At 34.9% G+C, this 26,818-nt stretch overlaps 1 protein-coding gene across 1 annotated transcript in view; it reads left to right on the top strand.

Moving 5' to 3' along the window:
* Positions 1-26,818, top strand: part of NBEA (neurobeachin) — a 180,865-nt gene that overhangs the window by 75,716 nt on the left and 78,331 nt on the right. Inside the window, exon 21 of the mRNA XM_009327857.1 lies at positions 1,484-1,571. Within this exon, the coding sequence (XP_009326132.1) occupies positions 1,484-1,571 (88 nt within the window). The remainder of the gene's footprint in view (positions 1-1,483; positions 1,572-26,818) is intronic.

Raw genomic sequence — 26,818 nt, 5'->3', positions numbered from 1 at the left:
TATCTACAGGATGTTCATGCTGTGACTGAAGCTCCCCACAGGCAGAGGTTCTCTGGTTCTTATTCCACTTAATTCATCATTCAGAACTCAGCAGGGGACTCTGCCTGATTTTGGACTTGAAACAGTTAGGCTGGTATTTGCCCCACTCTTTGTCCTCTAAAGGCTTAAAAATGGTATCAATCTACTTTATTATCCCAACAGTATTTTCCAGAGAACTACCTAACTGATAAACTATAGGGTGCAAAGAACATCTCTGTATCAGATTTTACCCTGAAAGATGTATTTCTCATGAGGCATAGTCTAATAATCCTTTTCCGTGTAGCCTGAACTCTATGTGCAGGTTCTTTACAAAACTAATCTCATTAGGGCTGGTCACAGTTTCTCCTTCTATGTTCCTTAACTCTGTGTCTACTTATCACCTGCTCTTATGACCCAGACTGAAACCTTTTAATCAGTGACCAAGTTTAACGAAACTCCCTTACTCATCCTGATGATTTAAAGGCACTTCTATAGCTCATCCTATTGGATATGAACGTGCTTGTTTCCATGCCTTCAAGGCATAAACAAAGAATATATTCCACAAAAACTCTTGAATCAATTAACTTGAGAAGCTACTACACTTGAATCTTAAAAATATAGCTATTTATAGAGCCCTTTGTTTCTGATAGAAAAAAAATGTTAACGATAGCATAAACATTAATGAACCATCAAGCTTGATTTATCTAGTTGTTAACAGACTCGCTACAGACCTGGGATTGTTTTTGCAAGGACTAAAAGGATATATCTTTACTGTGTTCAGTCTAACTTTATGTTAAAATTTACCTCACCAAAAAAATCCCAAACCTGCTAAACATATATTGTCTTATATCATGTCTTATTTTTGTCTGTTGGTATGTGGAATTTTATGATCCAATCTTTTTATACTAATAGTGATGTTGTCTGTGGAGATTTTCTTGCAATGGGAAACCCTCATGCTGAAAGAACTTGTCAGACAACAGAGACAGTTGTGATATGTCAAATTAAGATGGCAAAGTGATGTCAAAGCAGGTCTAGGGAGAGCCCATAACAATGTTACTGTCAAGTAAATAAAGAAAACTGAAACACAAGAAATACAAGTTATTTCAAGAGATCTATGTCTGTGGTACGGCTCTGTGTTTTGAGAGACACTGGTTTAGAATGATCACCATTTGTCAGTAGGGCTTCAGGATAGGAGCAAGAGCTGATGGCTGCCAACTAAGGTCAGCAAAGTTCAGCGTGGAAACGGAGATTTATTTTTTTTCCTTGTTATCAAATTCTCAGAAAACAATTACCATCTAAACAAAATATTAGTTCACCAACAGTCTGCTCAATTAGATACAAAAATTAGCTGGCGGGTTATGCTACTCAGGAGATCACACCTAATAAAAATAATGGTCATCTTGGCCTTAGAAATTTAGGAAGCTTCGTGAGTTCTGTGAGGTTTTTTTATACTTCCTATTTATAGCTGAACTGGTTCACTCACTGATCTCTCAGTATGGCCCCAAGGTTGCCAAAGAGAAGAAATATGAGGAAGTAAGGAGGACCAGTAAAGAGTAAGTGGTTTTACTGCTGTGCAGCTTATCCTTCTCTCTCCTTCCTTTTTTGTCATTCACCATACTCACATTTCAGCTGTGTCATGCCATGATGATAATATTCCCCCTAATAATAGGAAAGAATGTAACAAAGAACTAGAAGGTAGTAGTAGAAAGAAGGAAACAAAAGGCAATTCCTATGTTTAAAAAAAGAGGAGAGAAATAAAAAAGACTAAATAAGCACAGAAAATAGGGCATCAAATAGGAATAACTTATAGACTGAAGCTAAGGAAAAGCTAATAAATTTCAGGAGAAAAATAAAACCTCATACCTAAGGAAAAATTAACACTGAGTAATGCATTTGAATTATACTCCTTGTCGCATTTTCAGGGAAAGCATGGTATTCTCGAGACTGTCATTTGGGATCATGCTTATGATCCATCTTGTCCAGGATGTCACTTTTGACAGCTTTAGAAAGAATTGGAAAAGGTTCTTGAGATGAAGAGAAAGCATCATAGGTGTAGTGAAGGTATAAAGTATTTGCTTGTGTTAGTGACAACAAGCAAATCAGAACAATGTTCTGATTTCTGCTTGTATACTTCTTTGAAAACAATTGACTGTTGAGGTAATTATTCCAAAATGTATTTCCTGTAACGCAGATTTGAGAAGAGGTGAAGGACTGAGAAAAAAGAGAAAGGAGGGGTAGACGTTTCTTCATTTAAATAAGAAAATTGTGAGGGATCAGTAGAACACAAAATCGCAGAATAGTTGGGTTTTCCCAGATGTATTGATTATATGGCAACTTCTTGGGTATCGGTTGTTTTCATTTAGTAATCTTTCTACAAATTTAATCACAAAAATAGCAACTTGATCAGGAAAGGAATGGATCTTGAGAAAATACCACATGACAAAACTTGAAAAATCTTCTAACTTTTCACATTTTAAATTAATTTTTAAAAGGCTTTTTCCATTAATTTTTTTCTTACTCCATCCATTGAAATAAAATATCCAGGCAGCAGCTGTGCCAGAAATTTAGCCGCAACTTTGAGCCACTTATTTGAGTAATATCATAGGATACAGGGGGAAATCAGAAGACTTTCAGGATCATACTTTAATTTTCACAGTGGACTGTTGGGTGTTTGGAAAAAAAAGATTCTTTCTAGTTAAAGAAGAGGTTTGGATTTTCCAGAACCTCTGTCTAAGTGTAGTTTATTTTTTAGTTCTTGCAGGCTTCCACCAAAATAAAATGTTTACCAGTTACTCAAGTCTACCTGAAACTGAAGTAGACTTCAACAGAAAAGCAATAGTTCAATTTTCTAGACATTTTCAAGATTAGAGGTGTTTTAATTTGATCAGCTGCAGTGCAGTGTGATCCCTGGTTTGGCTATTTTGACCCATTGTCTAGAAGGGGACTTTAGAAGAGAAGGAAACACATTTCGTTTCAAATTTAAATTCTAGTATACACTAAGTATCACATTGTTCCAAAAAAAATCTGCTTCACTTAAATTTAATAGGGAATTGTTTTCTTGTAATTAACATTTGTGTTGTATTCTTTTATATGAAAAGAATAATTTTGTGTTATTAATGCTAATTAGAACAATTTCTCAATTGATACATGATAGATTGATATAAATTTTAGATCTGTCCTGGTATAGCAATTAGATAAGCATATTAGTTCACTACGTCAAAACAGATATTTGAAAAGAGATCCATCCAGAGATGCTGTTTTAAGAGGACAGAGAAACACAAATGCATATATTGAGTAAATCCCAACGGACCACTGGCCAAGGAAAAAATTACCACAGGCACTAAATGGAAAACTGGATTAGTTTTGAAAATCTTCAGTGAGATATTAAAGTGAACAGTGGTGGTGGATTTTATTTTATAGATAAGTGATCTTCTTCTCATTTGATGAATGAGAATTTATGCATCCCATTAACATTACTGGAAAATTGACAAAAATTCCATACGTTGGTATAAGGCTAGACTCTTCAGAGTAATGTGGCACTAGCATCAGTTTTGTCAATATCATTACAGCTCATGAGATCACAGTACAAAAGTCTGTAATTTTAAGAAGTAAATCATGTATACATTGTAATAAATCCCCTCTCTGTGGGTATGCTCTCAAGGGTTTTTGCCATTCTGTGATTCCATCTGGATATTTTATAGTCCTCATTTAGATTCCTTTTTAGTAACTGCAGTGGTGAAGAAGTATAGGTTTTCTTACTTTAATAAAATAATTCAAGAAACTGTTACATAGCATTCTTATTCTTTTAAATATTATCCTAGTATTAAGATCTGGTTTATTTTACAAATTTGACTAAAAGGGCCGAACTGTTTGAGTTGGGTTTAAACATATTAAAATCTACTTTTTATGTTGACCTATCAGAGTTTATCTGAGGTGTTTATCTTAAGATATGAGTTCTAAAGATTTCTGATAATATTTTAAAGGTATTTCATTTGATAACCTGGATGATACCTTTTCCTAGATTTTTGGGTACCAGATATAAAGAATATTACATGTGTTGTGCAGTGTCTTTCACCATAACAAAAAACTTAGGAGTATAACTGTCTTGATCAACTACAAAAGCACTGAATCAAATTCACATTCATCATGTTTTTCTGTGTCACTCTTTTGCTCTGTAAAGGAGATCTACTCATACAAAGGATGGTCTGGAGTACTAATACAGCCATCCTTCATGGTCCCTAGAGTTGGCGGTAATGTTGTGTTCTGCCAGTCAAGGCTGCTGAAGGGAATTGTTAAATCCATAACCCTGACTTTGTTATTTTAGTGAGTATACGTTCTTTGGAATAGTGTTTCCTTTCATCTAGTAAAAGCGGAGTTGTAATTATTTTGCAACATGGCTGTGATTTCCATCTGCAGACTTTCTGCAATTCCTGAATATTTGCCAGCCTGTGCTTTTAATAAATTAAGACCATTAGTGTAATTTAAATGTCTACAAAATATGTGACATATGTATGGTTCTAAAACCAATTTTGAGTGTAATCTTGCAAAACACTACATTCTGTTTAATACACATCTTGCTTATTTTTTTTCTAATAATTGCTTTGCTTGGAATAAGAACATCTGTCATTTCAGTTAATAGTTTTACATTCTTAGCATTTACATTCAAACTTTTCACCTATCTTTAATTTTCCCTCCATACTGTCTCTCTTCAGTTCTGTAGTGAACTCACCAGCAACTTGATAATTGATTAAAACCATCAGTTTGTATCGAGGTTTCTCTGAATGACAACGTATAGCAGAGGGGGAATAATGTAGATTTAAACTATCCAAGTAATTTTAATTAATGGCCGAAAAAGAAATCCTAAGTTTATTTCTTTGATTCTAAGTTGGATTTAGCAAAATATTTCAAGAAAACATTTGCCGTAAGATTTTGCTGGCAGAAGAATGACATTTTGCAAGAACAAATAAACTTGAAGGAAAATTTGCATTTCCAACCAAAATATCACCATCACTTTTTTCCTAGTACTATCAGAGCCAAAACATGCTTTAGTTTCTGTCACCAGCATGAACTGTCCTTGAAAATTTGTTACGCCATTCCAACAGAACAAACATTGAACAGAGTATAAGGGAATGGTCTATCAAAAATGGAGACACAATTTGTGAGTGGTGATTACTGGTGGAAAATTCCTACTTTCTCTCTTGGCACAGAAGTCAGTGAGGATTATGGGAAGAGATACCACGGTATGAGTTACCAGCAGTTATAGAGAACAATTTGAAACAGTACAGTTTTGTTTAAAGTACATGGAAGACTGTATCAGTAGGAAATAGAAAATAGCTGACCTTACAAAAATACAAGTTAAAAAGGAGAACTGTAGTATTTTCTGATATTTTTTTTGTCTAGTTTTAGACCTTAAGCTCATTTCTAAGTATATTTAATGCACTTTTCATGCGTTAGTAAAATAATGCATGTAATAGCATGTCTTTATTTTGTCATAAGCATTTTTTTCTGTACAAAGCTCCTGTAGTTTTGCTGAAATGCTGTACAGGAGTAATAAAGGCCAAGTTTTCTCTGTGAACTGGGTTAAATGGATTAAACTTTCCCAAGCTTTTTATTTAGCCATACCTGAGACTTTCAGATAAGTAGAAGCTATAATTGAGTGAAAGATTTCTGCAGGCTCTAAAGTATAGTTAATTGCATCTTTTTTTCTAAGTTCAACATAAGATATAAAAACATTTAACTTTTGTTTTTGCTAATATTACAATTGATTCCAGCTCCAATAAGGTTTTAAGTTGACACAAAATAAAATCATTGAAAGAAAATGCAGGCAAACCTTGATAAAGACCAGATGAAATTGTGGTGGTATTCAGTTAGACTCACACACACATTGTATTAATAATAATAAAAAGAAGTTCAAAACCGTGATCTTATTTCATAAGGATTTTTTTTTAATTGATTTTATCAGCCTACGTTAGATTTCTTCAAAATAGAAATTCACACTGACTAGTTCAGCATGGTGACTTCGAGGTTTTGAACCCATGACTTCATTAATGCCACAGGCGTGACTAAAATAGTGTAGTTGAAATTAATCTTTTTTTAGACATTAATAAGTCATAGTGAAAAGAAATAATTAGCATATCTTTGGGCCAACAGAAGAACACTGAAAAAGAAGTCAAGGAAACCAGAGCATTTCAAGATAATTGCCAGGCATACATCATTTATTCCAGATTAGCTAAGGTCATGCACTTGATGCTCCCAGTTTTTGCATCCATATATGTGGCCATTGTTGCCATCAAATTGCTGAATTTTGATGGCTATATTTAATGGACTGAGAATAGACCATGAAGAAAAGTACTAAGAACAGCAAATATAAAAAGCACGTACTCCATTCAGTTAATCAATGACCTTTTAAACCTTGCTGTATGCAGGAAATATCCACTTGTATTTTAGTAATTACATTAACTTCCTTAATGGCATTTGATACAGATGGTATAGGAAGAACTTATCTGCAGCTGAAGAATGCAGACAACAGTTTTAGTTTGAATTGCAAATACTTTTTCTCATTGGAGTTAAGTGGGGGGAAAGAACTGAAAATAAATTTGTGTGCTCTCCTCAATCAGAGAAGCCATTATTTTTCAAAGCTTGTTATCATTTTTGTTTCTCATTATGTTAAAACTAATAGAATTTTTCACATTCTAAAAATCTGTGAAATCCTGCAAAACTATAAAGAGGAAGAATAAATACAGTTGTTAGTGTATTTGGGGCTTAGGAAACTGATCTTTATTCTGATTCATGCTACAAATTCTATTTTTGGTTTTGTGAAGATACCTGAACCAGTTTGTGCCTTCTCTTCTGTCTGTAAAATGGGAGCAGAACATTTTCTTCCTCCTCCCCCCCCCCCTTTTTTTTTTGTCCTGTTAGAATATATACTGTTTGCTGAAGGAAATTATTTTAGTGTCTGTACCAAGCCAAAAGCAGTGAGGCAATTCACACAAGCTGAACCTCCTGGAACAGAGGATCACACAAATTTAAAAACCAAAAGATTATTAAAATGATCTTTTTTCTGGTCTATGGAGGATAAGTTCGAACCTCTTTACCTTCCAGCCTACCTCCTGTTAACAATCAATGATTCTTCCTTAACTTCTCCTATAGCTTTTGATTATGTGGGATCTTCATAAACCAGAGATTGCACTCTGACAGTTTTTCCTAATAAGCAGAAATGGTTCTGTCCTCCATAAGGTCTGATCTGTTTTTATCATTCTCTACTATTGACTCTACAACAGCTCTGACAGTAAACTCTGAAGATTAATTGTGTTTTGCGTAACAGGAAAAAAATCTTTAGGTATTTCAAATCTTTCCTGGTTAATCAGGAATAAGCAAAAATGGGAAGAAGCACAAGGGACACAAAAATAGGGCCCTTGGCAGCTAGGAAGGAGGAAATGGAACGTATAATGGAGGGCATACATGTTCCCTCATATGACTTGAGTGGAAGGAGTCCCTGAAGTGGGAGTAGGAGGCTGATAAGCAAGAAACTTACAGCATGAAATGGTGGCCCTGCTATGAATGTTTCACGCTTCTGTATTCTGCTTTACTTCAAGGAATATGTGGTATGAATACTTAAAGTGAATAGAAAGTATTTCTGTTTCTATTTCCTTCTTCCTACCCATCAAGATGCATGGGATTCCCCATTTTCTGTTATGGCTACTCCTGTTTTTGCTTATTTAGAACTAGTGCTGCACACTTAATTTCTTCTGTAGACAGAGCTCTCTGCAAAGGGTATTTCTTGCATCCATCTTTGACACTATGAGCTTCTTTTATGAGGCTTTCCTATCTCCCTCTGTATTTTCACATGTGAAAAGTGCTACAGTCTCTAAGATAGTTATTTGTTTCTTTTTGACATGAAAACCAGCCTCTTAGAAGATCAAGTTTTGAATACTACTGGTTATGAGAGGTGTTAATGGCTAATATCAATGGTTGTTTCATCAGCAGGCAACTACAGAGCTGGTTACAACTAATGGGTATGCTGATGTGCTAACCAGATGCCAGTTCTGTATCCTTCGCTTTCTTTTTCTTAATTTCACCAAAATCAGTTTGATTCTCCTTTCCGATGCTAGAATGCTATATCCAAACTTGCAGTTGATTAGATGTGATATATAAAAAGTTACCAAGTGATGTCCATACAAATAGAAAAAATACATCGGTTTTAGGTCAGATGATCACTTTACTCAACTCTAAAAATTATAGTATATACAAATTATTATTGTAAATAGAAAATGTTGCACTAAGGTAATTATCACTTCCTTCAGAGTCCTGTTTTATTATATATACAGCATTTGTGTCATTAAGAGTCATCGTTGTTATCTGGATGATAATCATGAGTACTTATCCTAGCCTTGTGCCATTTTAGGCATGTTTATTTTGATCCATGCTCCAAACTTTCTTTCATATGGTTTGAAGCTACACAGGTGGCATAAGTATCACCAACTGTCTTTGAAAGTTGAAAAGTTCTAATTTATATGAATTAGGCCAGGAAATATTCATTATGTGTTTCTCTTGAAAGTGTATATTTTGCATTGAGTTTTCTATTCTTTTTGGAAACCTGGTGAAATTACAAAGAAATTAATGCTAATGCATAAACATTTGTTATATAATTTAGTTTATTTTTTTGTAACTGTGTATGATGGAGACATTTGTTCTTTTGATGTAAAATCAGAAGGTAAAGACATGTACAAATTTAGAAGACTGTAGCATGGGAATATGTTTCCAAGAGCATTATTTTGACTCGATGATGTTTTAATACACCTGAGGTCTGATTTTGAAAGAAGCTAAGTGAGCGTGTGACAGAAAAGATTTTTTTTTTTTTTTTAGTTTTACAGAATACGAGGTGGATTCCTAATAAACCAGAGAACATTCTATGATAAAATATTTCATATGTCTGTGCTACCTGCATTGGCTTAACTGTAGAGTTCAGTCTTCTGTTTGGATTTTCTTTGTCAGCTTTCAAACAGTTGAGGTAGCCTGCAGGTGATAAGTATCCCATTAATCTTTCTGATCCTCTAGCACTTGAGCGTGAGAATAGCTGATCAATTACAGCAATTGTCTCCCTAAATGAGCTTTGCACATCTGCCTCTTATTTCATTAGTTAACTGTTTGCCCATATATCTGATAGAATGGAATCCTAGTGGCTTCTTACAGCTTGTTCTGTGTTACTGTACAATAAGGATGGGGTTGTTAGCAAAATGGGCACAAAAGGGTATTTATCCACTACCCGCAATAAATATACGTGCTATTGTGTAGGAGTGCTTTTGTCTCTAATCGCTGTTTGTAGAAACCTACTTAAAGCACATCAGTTTGCTTTTCAGCTTCCTATTTAGTCCTTAGTTGTAAGCTGTATATTTGTGTATTTATCATTTTTATAACACAACAGAAGTGTTTCCATGCCCTAAACCAACATATGAATGTGTTGTCTATACGATTGTAGATAATAGAAGCTACCATATGTAGTTAATAGTAGAAGTGTAATTTCCTCCTTGTCTCTTTGCAATGCATCTTTTAAATACTTAGATATGATATCCTTCTCTCAGGCAGTAAACTTGCATTTCCAAAGCTGCAAACAAGTATTTACAATAGCGGCAATGTTATTAGGTATTAATTATTCAAATTAAGTACAAAACAATGAGTAACAATTGCACTGCATAATTCAAAGTTTGTTTTAAGAAACACAGACTACAATTATGCGTTATAATTTTAATAAAAATAAGATTTCACATTAATGCCTCTTTCATTAATATTCAAGCTTTCAATTACAGGAAAATCTATTACCAGATGAAAATTAAAATAATTTCTAAGCAGAGGCCTTATTCTCTACCTTTTAATATCTGATCAGGTTATTCTTAAGACTTTACGGGATTTAGTTTTCAGAGATTGTTTTCTTATGTTTATCATATATTAAATTGCTTTGGGTGATATAGATAGGTATTTATTTATTTATTTAAATGGTGAACTGAGCTAAATGCCAGAAAGACTTAATTAAAAAACTTTCTGTCCTGAACCTGGTATAGATTATTCCAGGTGATGCTTTGATGCTTTCTGCACATTTAAGTATGTTTGAATCTGAAATTCTCAGATAATTGTGCTTGAAACTTGTTTCAGTGAATTTGAGTGATAAAAAGATACAGCACAGATATTTTATGGAATTTCTGAAACCATGGAGCTATAATGACTAAATATCACCAATATTTTAAATTCATTTTTGACTATTTATTGCAGGTCTGGTTTGTATGAAGTCAAGTACTTCAGTGGTTGAACTTGTTATGCTGCTTTGTTCACAGGTAAGACATTCTCTGGTTTTAATTGTATTAGTTTCTCTCCATAGTGCTGGATTGCCAGCCTAAGAATTATATCTTGCTGTTTGTTTCATTCTTCCATTTCAGTGAAAGAAAATACAAATTAATCTCTTCTAATAACATGTGAGCTGTAGATTTTTTTTTTCTACATTCCATAGTGTCGCTATATTCACAGGGTATACAATGTATATTTGCATTTGTTTTGAAAAGTGTATGGATGTACATTATGCACTTTTTCTGTGCATGAACTCTCTTTCAAGCCAGTTCTTATTTGGAATACATAAATAGGACACTGTTTTCATAATTTTATGTTAAAATCTGTCTTTGTATTAGTAATTTTTTAAAACCTTACTTCGTGGTGACTTTATTACTTTTGGTATACCTGACATAACTTACTGCATATTTTATATAGCTGTCTATATAAAAAGCAGAGGAACATGGTTTAGATAGTCCTCAGGAACTGGCAGAACCAGAATATTTCTATTTAAAAAATGCTCCAGTTAATATTTTTTTTCTTAGCATAGCAGTAATGGGTTTCTCCGAAATCTGAATCAATTCACATTTTGAATTGCTTTCACAAGTACAATATTCAAAACTAAAATAATTCCTCAAACTGTTTGGATTGTTTGAATCTCAATTTTAATTTTATTTGTTTTGTCAGAAGTGTTATTGGCTAAATTCATAGATATACCCTTTTACTTTAAACTGCCAGTAATAAGTTACCAACAAACTTTTTAAAATTTTGCTCATTTTGTAAAATATAAGAAAAATATAATGGCCTAACAGTTCCAAATAACTTCACAAGTTTTTACACTTCTCTAAAGACTTATTAACAGTGTTTCATTTACCAAGTTCCCCACAGATTTATAATACAAGTTAAACTCAAATCAAGTTAGTATATAAAATGCCCAGGTTAACTTGTTATATTATTACCAAGGAAAATTACTTGTTTGTAGTTTTACTTGAGCATTCACTGCTGTACATTGAGAACATGCACGAAAAACGAACTGAAAACAAACTAGTTTCTAGGGGTAATTGAAATGAAAATCTATTTTTGAGGAATCTATCTGAAAATAATTAACATTTACAACTGATTTTGGGGGAGGGGATTCCAACTTACCTGCTGTTTGCCAGTCCATAGGTTGCATTTCTTCAAACTTGTGTCATAAGGAAATCATTAAATCTTGTTTTCCTTCCCCCCCCCCCTTTCTTTTTTTTTTCCCTCCCCTCTTTTAGCCAGGGTAGATATCGGTTAGGGAAAAGTAAAAGAAAAATACATCCCTGGCAGGAATCCTCAGTGGGGTTTGAACTTCAAACCTTCTCCAGCAAGGCACTTGAAAAATTTGTTACCTAATGGTCAAGTCCTGGGTTCCAGGAAAATTCCAGAAGATCCATTAAGGCTTTTGAGCCCTATGTTCATGTCATGCAACTTTTTTTTTTTTCTTTTTTTTGCAGCTTTTTAAACCTTTTCTTGAGGGAAGGAATAACTTACAGTCCTTTCTTCTCTAGCCTTTGGTTTACTGCAGTTCTCAGGAATAAAGTGGAATGTAGCATTAGGGTCTAGTGTCTTTGATGGCCTCATCATCTAATCATAGGTTTAACATTACTCATTTGCTGGCTCCAGGAATTCCTGCCATTAAGGGCCCTAGAGATGAAACTTTGCCTCAAATATTGATTGAAAGGAAGAGAGAGAAATTTAAGCTCTTTCTGCAATGCTTTTTCTTTAGACATCCCAGTAAAGCTATATAACAAATGCAGCTAAATCAATGTTATTTCTATGACTATTATACACGTTATTTATTATTTCAAAATATTTGACTATTTTAAAAACAAGCTTCATTTTATACCTGAAATAATGCAAAGAGCCTAATCATTTTCAAATTTTGAACATTTATTCATTTTCTTCAATGTTTGCTTGGGAGAACTATTTTCCATCTACGCAATTACTTGGGGAAATTGCAAGCTTTTAGTTTTTATACCGCATCTGATACTTCAGGGTTGTTTCCTTATCTTCTAAATAAGGAAGATTTTGTGTCCTGATGTCCATTTATTACTAAGTACTTCAGAAGCTAATGCTGTAATGTTTGTTGGTGGAGTGATGTTAAATGTTTCTACAGGAATTGGTCAACAGGGGGCTGTAGTGGTGCAAATTGCATTCTCCTCCCCTCACCTTCCTAACTCCAAAAGTATTGCTTCTGTAAATTGCATCTGCACAGAATACCGTATTTAATCCTGTAGGTGTACTAAACAATCAGGCCTGTAGTTCATCTGCAGGAAAAAAATAGGGGTTTTTTTCTATTTACATTTTAAAACTATTTGTCAAAAGAAAACACAAGGTAAATGCTATAATAATACTAATACATAAATTGGCTAGAAGAAGAGAATGGCAGACAGGCAAATATCATAATCCAGCCTATAGCTAACAGAACTTGGAATTAGGATCTTAGGAGATGTTGTCAGCAGCAAATGAGATTAACTCATCTCTAAAAACAAAACAGATAGTGCTACCTGAGCTTTTCCATATAATAAATTGAGTAATATGGGCTAGAAAGACTATATAAAGTACTGTGGCTTTTAATAATCCTAATGTAACTAGGGCTTCTCTTCCTAATATGGGTAAATCCTTCATATTCAGATTGAATGACATTTTACAGATTATGCGGGGAAGTTTGAAATGTGTCACTCAAAAGACAGATGACGATATTAAAAAGCTTTGAAAAGTACAATTTTGTTTGCACAGAACAGAGTAACTTTAGACACTGAAAAGGAAAGGGAAATGCAAAGTTTGTTTTCCTTCCATTTGCTACAGCAAATTAGATGCTTTTATGCTCTTTATGTTGGAAATTCCATGTTAACGACTACAGATTAGCAAGGATGTCAGAATTTTTTTTCTTATCTGAGCTCCTGAATAAAATCAACATTGCCAGCGGCTCACGTCCAAGGTATGGTCTAAATTTACATGAAATATCACATTACAAATGTCTGAAGGTACATGTCATGGATAATTCAGTTCATATGGGCAGCCTTTTAGACTCTGAGGGATATGCAATCAAGCCTTTCCCCCAAAGGAATTTGGAGTTTCTGTGAAAAATACATTTTAAGTTTTAAAGGAACTCCTGTAGGGGTAGTGCATCATTTGTGGGTTTGGGAAAGAACAAAAAGTTCTACTCTCTGTATTTTCAGAATCTCTCTTGTACTGTAACTTGCTTCTCTGCACCCATTTTATTTTTTCCTAGTATCACCTACGTCACTAGTTAAAATTTATGTTAATTTGAAGGCTTTATTTTCTTTATTTCTTATATAAACCAAAAGCATACATCCAAGTACTTGAAATATATTTTTTCTAGATAATTTATAATAAACATATAATGATTTTCACTTTTCATAAAACAGGCATTTTCATTTGGATTTAGTCTATTTTAACATAAAACGGATGAAGATGCATTATGTTTGACAAGATCTGTGCTTGATTAGCTGGTCTTTGTTCCCTCAGCGTAGTTGAGCATGTCAAAGCTGTGTTGCTGTTGGAGTGGCAGATTTCTTCAATAAACCACACAATTTTTTTTGAAAATACATTACTTTTTGCAGTGTAGTTCCTTCTTACATCAGATTTAGATTTCAATTACTTTTTTCTTCTTCTTTCTTTTTTTTTTTTCCTAGCCAAAACACTACAATAGTTTCTAATTACTTCCAGATCTTTTGCAAATTTTTCTCTTTGGGGATACAGCTTCTGCAGAAACTGAATGATGTTATCCCAAAGGAGTTTTATCTCATGCCGCTTGTATTTTTATGTATCTTATCTATTAGCAGGGGAAATTTATTTTCTTAAACAGAAAGTACTGTCTTAGTATGTAAGACATCTTGCTATTTGACCTGTTTAAAAATATAATTATTATAATGGATAAATGGTTACTTCAGGGAAAAAATGCTATGTCATTTGTGATTGTAGAATACATCTAGAATATCTGACAAATTTCAGGATTTTCAGTAGTTTTCAATACATCATTCATTCTGTTGATTTCCCCTCCCCACATGTTGAAAGTTTGATCAAGATAGTAATTCAGGAGCCTCCAAAGGAAATACTAAAACTAGAATGAAAATAATCCACTTCTGAATCCTTATCTTGAGCAAAAAGATTTCATTTTGATGCTATCCCTTGTAAAAAGGCTTTTATTAGAAAAACTGTATAAGGAGTGAGGAAAAGGACACGCAGAACCAAGAAATGCTTTACTTAAAACTGGCAATTAAAACCTGTTAGGAGATTCTCAAATAAATGATAACCCATGGTCCCCCTTATCATTAAGCTGTAAGTAGATTCTGTAAATTGTTCACATTTATGAAGAATTATAGAACTTAAAGTGTCTTAAATAAAGCAAACTATACCAAGAGTATATCCATAACTTGAGAAACTCTGTTATGTAATTAATGGGTAAACTGAGCTTCAGCTAAGCCTTTCAAATGTTGGTAAACAGTGTGAGCCTCATAAATGAGTTGTGTCTGTCCACATTGTCTTATCTATTAACCTGGAAACTTAGAAGCTGCTTGGGCTGAATCCAGTCTGTCTCTCCATATCACAGACAGCCATTCAGTACATACTTATTCAAAAAAGATCTGTGAAGTCTCTGCTCCCATGCAGCACAGTCCATAAAACACTTTCCAGCAGTTTGACACATGTAAAACATAGTAGTTGTATACTACAATATATACTATAGCAATCAAGTGGCACTATAAAGTGGCAAAATGGGGCAGAAGGCAGGAGAGGGGAAGGCGAATGAGTGCATTGCCTGTTGTCCTAAGTGGCAAGAAAAAATTTTAAACAGTATAAAGAAATTAATCCCTCCCCAAGGAGAGGTGGAAAACCAAACAACACCTCCCCCCCGCCCAAGATGTGCCTTGCCAGTGCAAATTCGAAGGAAATTCTCACCGAGTAAATTTGGTGATAGGTTTAGCTCTGAGAATATAGGAAGACCTATCAACCAGACACTGGAGAGATTTCGGTACGCACGAGCACATCTAAATGTGCATTCTGTCTCAAAGTATGGGATAGCTCTTGGGCTTCAGAAACTGGCAGCTGCCCAACACAGAAACCAAGCAGAAAAAGAAAACCTTTTCTGGTCCCTACAGCTGACCAGAAGAAGCCCTGAAATGTGGGATTCGTATAATAGAAACACAATCCATTCTTCTTGGTACTAAAGATACTCTATTCAAGGCTTTCTAGAAGTGTTTCAGTAGGAATTCTCCAGCTCTGCTGTACAGTGCCTTCTTATCAAGCACCATCCTCACAGGTATCTTACCAGGCTCCATCTTAAGACAGACAGCTTTATTTCTGTACCACACTATAAATGTGTGGTAAATAAAAATGTCTATTACAATAGACAATAAAATTGACAATACAATTACTACAAATAAAAATGTCTATTTTATATTTTAATATTATGCATTATTAGAAACCTTTTGATTTTCATTATAGATTGATTTATAATAATTTTGTATGTATTTACTCCTGTTGCCAGTATTAGACTCAACTTTAATTATGATTATTGGTCCTTATTTATTCCTTCCAAATGTATCCCTAGAGTTCTCATACTTCTTACATTTTGTTTGATAACTGATAGCTCTTTCAGAGTATCTGTGATAGTAGCACACTAACAGAAGTGTTTGCTGTTTGTCTTTTTGACACCAGCTGCGGTAGGAAGGCTGAAGAGAAGTTAAATAATGACTTCTTCTCTTAAATCTAAAGAACAATGAACCTGGGATTTAATCTATTTAGGAAATTAAGTCTGATATAATTTCAATGGTGAAATTAAGGTTGGTTATGCAAATTCTTACAGAGGTGTAATTTTTTAATCTTTCTTTTTCCTAATCATGAAACAAGTTGGATGTTTTACCTTCCCATCTGTCCTACTGGATTATCCACTGTCTCTCTATTTGTACCAGCATGACTAGGAGGAGGCAATGCTGCATATCATATCACTGCAAAAGTCTGAATTAAAATTTGATGTAGAAGGGAAGGATACATAGAAACAAAACTGAAAACTGTTCAGACATTTGTTTCCTCATTTAGTGGGTTAAGCTGGCTGAGACCCTAGTTCAAAAACCACCAGAGCTACTCAAAGAGAAGGATTCAGGATTGAAAATCTGGGAGCACAGAGGAGAAGAGAAAAAACACTACCTGTGTTTTCTTGGCAGCAAGCTGTAAATTCAAATCTCTGCATCTAATGGAACCATACTCTTAGGTTGCTATTTCAGTGTTCAGCTTAGGCTTCTCTCTGGTGAAAATCACACTGGCAGAGGTATCATACCTTCTCCATGCCTAGCTCCATATTCCTGCTTGGTCCCTTTCACCAATACATGCAATGGTGGAAACAGTCACATCAAAATAAAAAGTAACTCTGGATAAAATAGTAATTTTTAACTGATTATACTTCTAGAGTAGCCATGAAAGCAATAGCTCATAGCAGGTGGCAGATAGGACAGCTGAGGCTGTAGGAAAGCAGGCCTGCCCCTGTGGCAGTCAAGAAAAAAAGAAAGGAATTTTGGCATTTGATGGGAGAGAAATAAGTTACAAGCAAAAAAAATCCCAAGGATTGTCATGCACTGGACAAAGCACTAGAAATGTGTATGAAAATGTCAGTCACGTAGCTCCAAATTGAGGGTTTGTAACTTCACTTTTTATCACAGACTCAAATTAAATTCAATAAATAAAGTCTTTGTAGCTGAAGCAAGTACTTTCTCTAATATTGTCATCCTATTTGGACTATATAAAGGTCCAGCAAGAGAGAAACAACATTTCTACTGTGTCCTTATCCATTATCAAATATGGTACAGCTTAAACATGTACTTATGTTCTGGTGTTGATTTGGGGCTCTTCATAACCCAGAACATGGCCTATACACAAATAGGTTGATATACACACTTAGTGTAATTTCCAAAACCAGAAATGAACTCCAGTATGAGCTACAGGGGAAGTAGAAAACTTTTTCCTTTATATTGTTTTGCTCTAGAAATTAAGTGGTTTGTTGGGGGGTGTTGTTCCCCCTCCTCGGTGTTTCTCACTTGCTTCATAGAATTCTGGAAGTTTTCCAAAAGATGATCACTTTGCATTGTCTTTTTTTTTTACGCTAAAGGAGTGTCAGAGAATTTTCTTGCATTAGTTCCTTGTCCGTGTGTGGAATGTCTTCCAGCCCAATCTCAGTCTTCATCTCTTGGCCATCTGCTTCTGATAATGTAACTTTCAAATGGAAACCATCAGTGTATACTTTTCTACTTGTTGGGCAATTTTACTTTCTTGATTATTCTGTGAGATGTCCTTCCAGATCCCCGTACACCCAGAAAACTACTTCTGTGTTTTGCCTTTAGTAATAAGCAGAATCTTTTCTTCAGTATCTTTCTTACACCAGAGTCATCATGGAACTTCTGGTCCTTTCTCTTGCCTGTCCTTGTCAGAGTATTTTTGTCAAAAAATGTCAAAGACTACATTTATTACACATCAGTGGGATGCTGATCTGAACCTCTTCTAGATTCATGACAAAACAGGCAGGATCAGAAAACTCTAAGAATTACTTTCCCCATATCCTAATATGGCAAGGTACCTTCTCTATTAAGTTGCCTATAACTGAGGAGGATCTTAGATCGGAGGAAAACACCGAGAAAGTCAGAGTGAGTCAGCTGGTATTTCTTAAAGGGCTGACAAAGGCTGCAAAAGCTCATTACTGGAGGCCATCATTATTAATAAATATACCATAGTTTTGCGGGATTTCGTTATATATATAATGGAGACAATGTGAGGAGTAGTTTTCTGTTCATCAAAAAGTCTTCTCTTTAATGGTGCATTTTGGAAGACTTCAGATTAGTTATCCACCTCTAACATCAAAGATTGGTTGAGTAATAAGTGGACTGGCTTTTAGGATTAACAGCATACGTAGCAACACATGTTGTTAATAATAATTTTAGTGTCTCTTAAATGAAGAACTATTTTTCCAGTCAGGAAGGAAGCTCTAGAAGTTATGGAGCTGCATGAATCTTCTAGCACATATCTTCTGTCTGCACTAGAAGATATGCAGAATTTCTACAAGGTGACTAAGGTTAATATTGTATCATCTAAATAAATTTGGCCATTTCCCTAGTGCTGTTTGGATAATGTAAATGTTTTTGCAATTGTGGATTTTTTTTTTCTCTTTTCTTCTAAGATATCAATGAAATGTTCCTCTGGGAACGTTTGACTTCTTTTCCAAGATAAATTGGGCAATTACCACAGGTGATCAGAAGGGCAATGGGTCTGTGTGTTTCCAAGAAAGCGAAAAATTAACATGTTACTCCAAGTCAAGAAAATAAAGGAAAAATGGGTCTTGTGAAAGTGAAATCTGAAACTTCCTATTACCTTTGCTGCATTGTTAAAGTCATATTCACATAAATAGTGTTGTGAAAGTTTCACATTCTTTTCCTTTCTGTGATTTGGCCAGAAGCCCAGTGTATTCCAATACTTGCAGATTTGCCTTCCAGGAGGATGTCGTCAGTCATTCTGCAACTTCCTTATTGTGGGAAATAGTCGCTTTTAAAATGGATGACCTATCATCAAATCCTAAAATTGATCCCAAATTTACTTGAAAGAGTAGACCAAAAATACATTTTATTTATCATCTATGAGCAGTATACATATGAGTGTGAGAGAAGGATAAAGGCAGTAAAATTGGAATTCTTAGATGTGATTCTCATTCCAAACAATAATGAAAGGTTTTAAGACTCCAATATCTTTAGCTCAGTTCTTCTAGGAATGGTAGGGACAGTCCTATGATCTTAAAAAATGTATAATCTTCTCAAAAATTTGAGTGATCTGATCAAAAATTGAGGCTGTATCTTGAAATCAGTTGGTTTTTCTGTTTTTACCTACTTCTAATGGACATGGTTTTCTGCCATAAAGAAACATTTCCTTCAACCTTGTAACATTACCTTTGAATCTTTCCTCTTAAATGAAGTAAAGCAAGTTATTGGTGATTTTAGAAGGTAACTTCACAACATTCAGTACAAACCCAAGCTAAATTACATATATGTTGTGAATTGCAAACACATTTTTATAAAATTTCCTCTTCCTTATCCTGATAAAAGGTAGCACCTGTTCAGCTCTGTACAAGACTTTTCTCCAAACATATTCAAGAGTCCAGAAAGAAGAGAGTCAGTGTAATAGAATTTCATCTGTCTCAAGAAGTTATGATTAAAGTACAGTGATTGAAGAATTGAGGTGTCAACCAAGTTATTAGTACCTTAGACTAGAAAATTCAATAAACATTCAATATGACAAAAAGAAAAAAAATACTCAGCTTAGTTTAAGATGCAGAGAAGAGAGAATTCCAAAGAAGCTACAACTGATTGAGACAGTAGCACCTGTAGTGGAAGGAGAATTGTAGGGTGATTACTACACCAGTTATCTGTCCATTCAGTAACTGCAGTTTCTTAAGAAACTTGTAACTTGTGACACGATTTTAGACTTCCTTGCAGAAATTGGAAAGGGTGAGAGCTCTCATGTAAATTATGAAAACTCTGCATGGACAGTTTCATAACAGGATTCAGTCTGAACCTTCTGTCAGGGAACTTGTACTGATGCTTTCTGGATGCAGTGATGCTTTTTAAGCAACAACAGCATAGAGGAGGAGGACAACTTAGGTGGGGCAGGGGGGCGGTAACTACCAGTAACTATTACTACATTTTTGGTGTCTTCAATAGAAGTTTGCATAGTATAAAATATTTAGAACATAGCCATAGTGGACGGTAATTGCACTGAATGTCTAAAGTTACAATGTTTAGCTATTGTGTATGAAGATAATTTTTTTCTTTCTTTCAACATGAATAAAGTTAAAATGAAATTTGATATCTTCATTCTGGTTTTAGTACAGAGAAGTGGTGTCATCATTCTTGAACACTGTCTGTGTCAGACAGTCTCTAAATTTGCCTCTATCCCCAAGACTTCTATACCCTACCTTGTTCTGAGAGGTGCACTGCTGGCTGTAATAGTCATCCCCGCTGCCCTATCAAGCAGGAGCCCAAGGGAAGAAAGGTCAACGCATCCTTCTTGTATAGACGAAATTCTCTGGTACACAATTTTGTCAGTCTTCCGTTACTTCAGCATGTAATTGGCATCAGCATTTTTAAGGCACAGAAAAGTCTCCCAGCTCTTGTTTTAAGGCCCAGAAGATTCAGGATATGAACTACACCAAAACCACCTGAGATGTAGTGTAGTCATTCAAGCATTTAGCTGCTAATAACCAAATGTCTATGCTATGATTCTACTTGCCTATAGCATAAATTTTCCAACCACCGTCACTGCATCCATTACATTTGGTGTTTATCTTTCTGCTTGTTGCATCTTGGGGGTGAGAAAGATTTTCTGTGGAATCTAAGATAGTGTAAACAAAATTGCTGCACATTCTTTGAGCATATAACTCCACATCTTAATCCAGTTCTTAAAGTGCATGCGGTGATCTGAATGGCCATTACAAAGGCAACTGTAATGCTGGCACTTCTAAGTATTTCAGTTTATTGTTCGGGTCTTTTAAAAATAAACTGAAAAAAAGAAAACCAGGTGCCTCTTCACAAGTACAGTTCAGCTCTCAGGATCATGAATCTGTTATATTAAATTATGCCTAAAACTGAGAGGAAATTATAGTAGTAATAATTATTTGTGGATTAACGGAGGGTTAGGAGTTTGTAGTGAAGTTTGTAGTAATGAGTTTGTGGTGAAGCAATGCATGAACCATGAATCCTGGTTTCTTTGTGGTTCTGCATCATTATGTTTTCCACTAATTTTTGGTAGATAGTTGGGCAGGTTTCACATATTTTTATTGTGAATAATTACTTTGGATAAATGGATGAGATTTTCCACCTATGGAGACATAAGAAGAGATTTGTTTGCTTCCACATAGATACCTAATGGCTTTTTAGGTGCCTTAAGATATCTCACCTAAAATCCAGTTAGCCATTTTGGATGTCCTGCAGTTTCTGAGACATTTTCACTGAGCAGGAAGACCTGACTAAAGACTTGCAAGAATCTCTTGGTCTTTTGCAGACACAGGTAGACCCTCTGTCTCTCTTTAGAAATTTAATTAGCATGCTTTTTTCTAGCTGTCTTAGGAAGCTTTTTTTTTTTTTTTTTGGTCTTCTCTCTTTTCAGCTTCTTTCCTGAATTGTAGTCACACCAGTTCTGCTTTCCTGACTGCAGAGTCATAGTAGCTGTGGTGCAGAAAAGCATCTCAAAAGAAAATGCTAATAGGGCTTTTTATAATGTACAGTAAAAGGCTCTGATTAAAAAAAACAGTAATGCTATACCTCAAATACTATCTCTAACTCAGACTATTGTTTCTTAAAATGGCACTAGGTGCCTATGTTTAGGCAATTGAATCCTTTCCTTCTTAGTTTCTCAGAGTGACTTTGTACTATACCAAGGTGATTTAATTGCTTCCAAAAATTAGTAGTCTTGCTTCAGTTACTGGATTTGGAAAAGAACAAAATCAACAGCACTGAAAAAAGGACCTGTTACAATGGTTTTCTAGCCCACAAGCTAGAGGCTTGAGTGCTGGTACTCCATCTTCCCTAATCAGGATTTACCTGCTCAGTAATATGTTAAGAGTATGTTCATTATTTGGCTATTTTGGTAGCTTGCCTCTTATAAAACGAATCATGAGTACAAGATTATTATTGTTGGGCTTTTTTTGAGATGCATGACTTGGTCAAATATGTGAATTTTCATAAGAAAATCACCTTGCTGATTAGTGACTAGTTTTCACAACTATTCTTTGAGAAAATTTACTTATCTGTGCAAAGTTATTTTTTTGCCTATATGAGGAAAAAAGCATTGGGTATTTCTGCCTGATTTTTTAGTCCTGGAAAAAAGGAACTGTAAAGCAGAATAGTTCTGTAACTGTAACTCTCTCTACCCATTTCTGTTTATAACATGAAGTCTCAGACTAGAAAATTTCTCTCTGAACTGTAATCCAGCTAATGTATTTTGATTTTTTTTTCTGTATGATGAAAAGGGAATGTTTATTACTCTTAAAGAAAAGGTTTAAGGAATTATCCCAAAAGAAAGTAATCTTTACTTGCTAGAGAGATATCTCGACTTTTTTTCATCTCAAATATCAAAAGTCTGTTGGTGTGATAGAGGCAGTGAGCTGTATGGCAAAACGCTGTTTGTAATGCATTGAGAATTTTCTCTTTAACTTAGTGGTATATGAAGTAAAAGTTGTTATCTTTTAATATCTATTAAGTGGTTTAAATCAGTTTCAAAAGTTTATCTTGGAAATCCATGTTAATAGTAAAAGAATTTTAAAAACTCAGTTTGTTATTAGCGACTGGTTTTGTTTTCACTTATAATGGGGAAGAAACAAAGATTGAACTCAAGGAGGGATGGATGGTACACAGATTATTGCCTGCCCTATATGATAAAATGCACAAGGTGTAACAGTGAAGCAAAGTGAAGAAACTACTGCTGCCGTACTTTGTTGCACTTAATATGTTCACTGGGCAACTGTATGAAATGGAGAAACAAGATGTGTTTTCATGTTCTCTAGACAAGGAAACTAAAGCTTACGTAAGGGTGAAACCGAAAACATGACCACCTAAAATTTATTTGAAAATCAGAATGAATTACGGTTTTTAAATGATCAGATCATTCTTCTTCGGGGGGGAAAAAAAAAAGAAGAAGAAAAAAGAAAAGCGTTAAATTAAGAAGTTCAGCCTAAATTCAAGCCCCTTAGGAAGTCATCAGGGTCAGCTTCAGAAATGTGGTTTAAAATCCTTGGGTTTTGATCATGTTATATTTTATCTTCTTAGGAATGGCAAAATTCTATTCAGAAGAATGCAGGACTTGCATTTATTGAGCTCATCAATGAAGGAAGGTAATTAATTTTAAAGCTTTTGAACAAGTAGTCATTTTGCATTTATTCCATTGGGTGATAACACTTCCTCACCATCTGTTCCAAAAATATTGTGAAAAGGCCATTTTAATTAAGAGATTTATTGTATAGATATTTATATAGTAAATATTTAATTTGAAAATGTGTAAATTCTGAAAAAAGTTGTTTAATGACAGAAGGAAATAGAGCTCCCACGAACTGTATATAGGTTTGGGTTTATTTGAGAATTGAACCACCATTTTCCAGAGCAGCAAGGTTGTTTTACCCAGACAATCTAGGGAGCCCAATCTGTAAACCCATCTGCTGCTCCATCTGTTTCAGGAGCACAGCATTCACTGTACAGATGCACTTCTCTATACTATCAGTTCATGAGGAATTATTTTATCTAGAATTTCTGGTCCAATTTGAGTCCTGTAAAACACACAGGACGTTATGTTTATAAGAGCTGCCTTGCTTTTGCAAATTGTTGAGATACTTTATTATCAAACCTCAAGTAATTTTAACACTGTATCTGTTTATATCTTCTACTCTGTGCAATGTTAGGCAGTACTTCCAGCCAGCAAGCTGGTCAGCAAAGGGTGCTCTTTGGCCTTCCTGGTAATGGAATGCCAAAGACAAATGGAGCCGCTTGTGTAATGTGTGTGACTTGTATTGGCCAGTACCTTAAATCCATTTGAATCTAGATGTCTTGATATGTGCAGTTGAAAAAAAAATATCGAAATACGCCTGTTGAAGAGATTTTGTCATTATACGTGTGGTTTCTTTTTTTCACCAATAGCGTGTCATTACCAATAGTACAGTATGAAATCTTTATTATAGGATATGTTTTGTCTAGCTGATATTTCAGTTGTTAAATCATGCATTCATTTAAAAGGAAGACTAGAAAACATCAGAAATAGGAATATAGGAACATTAGTACCTGGAAAACAGGAGCATGTAGCTTTATACCCAATTTTTGGTTGGTGTAAATCCTCTGAACACACGCGAAGTTGCAGTGCAGTGTAGCAGTTGGAAACGTAGTCCTTTCATTGGAAATTCTTCTTGCTATGAAGCAGCAATATGAGTCTGCACCATAATAGGGCTCACCTGAGTGGGTCATGTACTGCACATTATACTATAAATATTACATGGTAATAGACTGAATAATTATAGTAAGCTTATGTTCTCGGATAGTAGTATAGAATCCCATTTTGACCCTTTTTATTTTCTCAACCAGGCAAGTGGATTCAGATATTATTGCATGCTCTCTATTGATATGATAAAATGCTCACTCTGAATAAATCCTACATCTGCATATTTCTAGGGGTCAGGTATTAAGATATCAGTGGACACTCTACTCCCCTCTAACAATAACTTTTCAAAATGAAGTAGTATTTGAGAACTGCTGCTTAAATCCAATCAAAGGACTGTCTAATCAAACTGCCCTTAGACACATATTTCTCCATATACTTTTGTCAGAAAGGTGTTTTAGAACAAGTGTATGTGAATTACTAGAGTGCTGCTCTTTGCAATCAGCCCATCCGTTTTTAATTTACCCTTTTGGGTATAAAGATAACAATCCTTTAACTGGAAATTGTTATAAATATTTATTCTGCTTAATAGCTAAACTTGCGAATGCAATTCATCAATCATAGCTAGAGAATGCAATTGTGCAGTTGTCAACAATTAACAGGACATAAACAGTTGATGAATGTGCAGCTGAATTAAAGTGCTCCCTAGGATAACCTGAAATTATAAACTGGATCATTTAAAGGAATCTAACAAAGGATCTTTATAATTAAAACAAAGCAGAGTTAATGGGATGTAAAATTGCATATAATCGCTGTGCAATAATGATTGAATTTTAAATTATTAAAAGGAAAAATGAAGACTAAGAATATTTTGAAGGACTTTCTGGGTTAGATTTTGAGAGACCTGGGTAATAAATCAACAGTTTTGAGAAAGCTTTTTCTTTTGAGCATGGAGGAAAAGGTTTAGATGTAATGCAGAGGATCATAGTTTTTAATATCTTCAGTTAGATGTCTATCTTTTTTAACATACAGATGCTATAAGGTGGTTTTCTGAGTACCTAACTTTTGTTGTTTCTGCTTGAAATAATTTGTGTGCCTTTCTGATCTTTGACTTTATTAGAAATGTTCTGAAACAAAATATTTCAGTTTAGTTGTAGTTAAAAAAAAATATAACATCTATATTCCTGTCCTTTTAATAAATTGCATTTTCATTTTAAATCACTTGATTTACTGTGTTTGTTTCTGGCTTTTCTTGTTTTAGATAATGTTTTGTTAGGAAGGTCTGAATGACACATTTGTAGAATTCAGCGTACAAACACTCTGATACAGCCTTCAAAAAATAGGAACTGTTATAACAGTTTTTAGTATAACAAGAGTATCTGACTATAGATTTAAATTAATACTTTCAAGGAAAACATATGCAAAGATATTTAATTTGGAAGTGTAGAGTAACACTGTCTATAATATACCTGAAAGATTTAGAGGCATCCTGGTTATGATCTTCAACTTTATGCTTCTTTTTAATCAGTCTCATGCTATGAATATGTGATGTTGAGGGTATCACACATGTCAAGAGCTTCACTGATAGCAGCTTAATTAGGATTTCAGATTTACATTAGGGTATACACATAAGTAGGCTTCTTAATTTAAGAGCTGGATGCATCCGCAATGTTGGCTGTAAAAGGGGACATGAAAAGAGTTCTTTAGGAATGATGTAGGAGGGAGATTACAACCCACATTTAAGTGGGGTGGTGATGGATGAGGTCAAAAGAAAAGGGTGCAGGGTGACAAGAACAAGAGATAAGATAGGAGCACCCACCTCGAGTAAATATGTACACAAATGCATACAGCTTGGGAAACTAGCAGTAGAATTTACTCCACATGCAATCACAAAACTATGACATGACTGGAATGAATGAGATTTGGTGGGACAGCCTGCACTGTATGACAGAAGTGCTGCGATGGACAGATACAAGTTCCTTGGGAGAGATAGGCAGAGAAAGCAAGGAGTGTTGCCTTCTGTGTGAAGGAGCAGGTCAGATGTATGGAGTTCTTCAATGGGATGGATTACAGTCTGGTTGATAACTTGCAGGACAGGATGAGAGGAGAGTCCAGTAAGGGTGACATCATGGTGAGAGTTTGTTACAGACCACCCATTCAGGGTGAGGGAAAGGAAGAAGTATTCTTTAAACAATTTGAGACAGTATCTTCAGGAGATAGACTTCAGGAGAGAAGACTTTGGCCTCTTCAGGGATCTTCTTGGTAGAGTGCCATGGGACAAAGCCTTGGAGGGAAGAGGGGCCCAAGAAAGCTGGGTAATATTCAAGGATCACCTCCTTCAAGCTCAGGAGCGATGCATCCCAACAAAGAAGAAGTCAGGCAAAAATGCCAGGAGGCCTGCATGGATGAACAAGGAGTTCCTGGGCAAACTCAAACACAAAAAGGAAGCCTACAGAGGGTGGAAGCAAGGACAGGTAGCCTGGGAGGAATACAGAGACATTGTCTGAGCAGCCAGGGATCAGGTTAGGAAAGCTAAAGCCCT

This window comes from Pygoscelis adeliae, unplaced genomic scaffold (genome assembly GCF_000699105.1).
Source record: "Pygoscelis adeliae isolate BGI_AS28 unplaced genomic scaffold, ASM69910v1 Scaffold14, whole genome shotgun sequence".
NCBI lineage: Eukaryota > Metazoa > Chordata > Aves > Sphenisciformes > Spheniscidae > Pygoscelis > Pygoscelis adeliae.
This window is presented reverse-complemented; position numbering and strand designations above follow the sequence as displayed.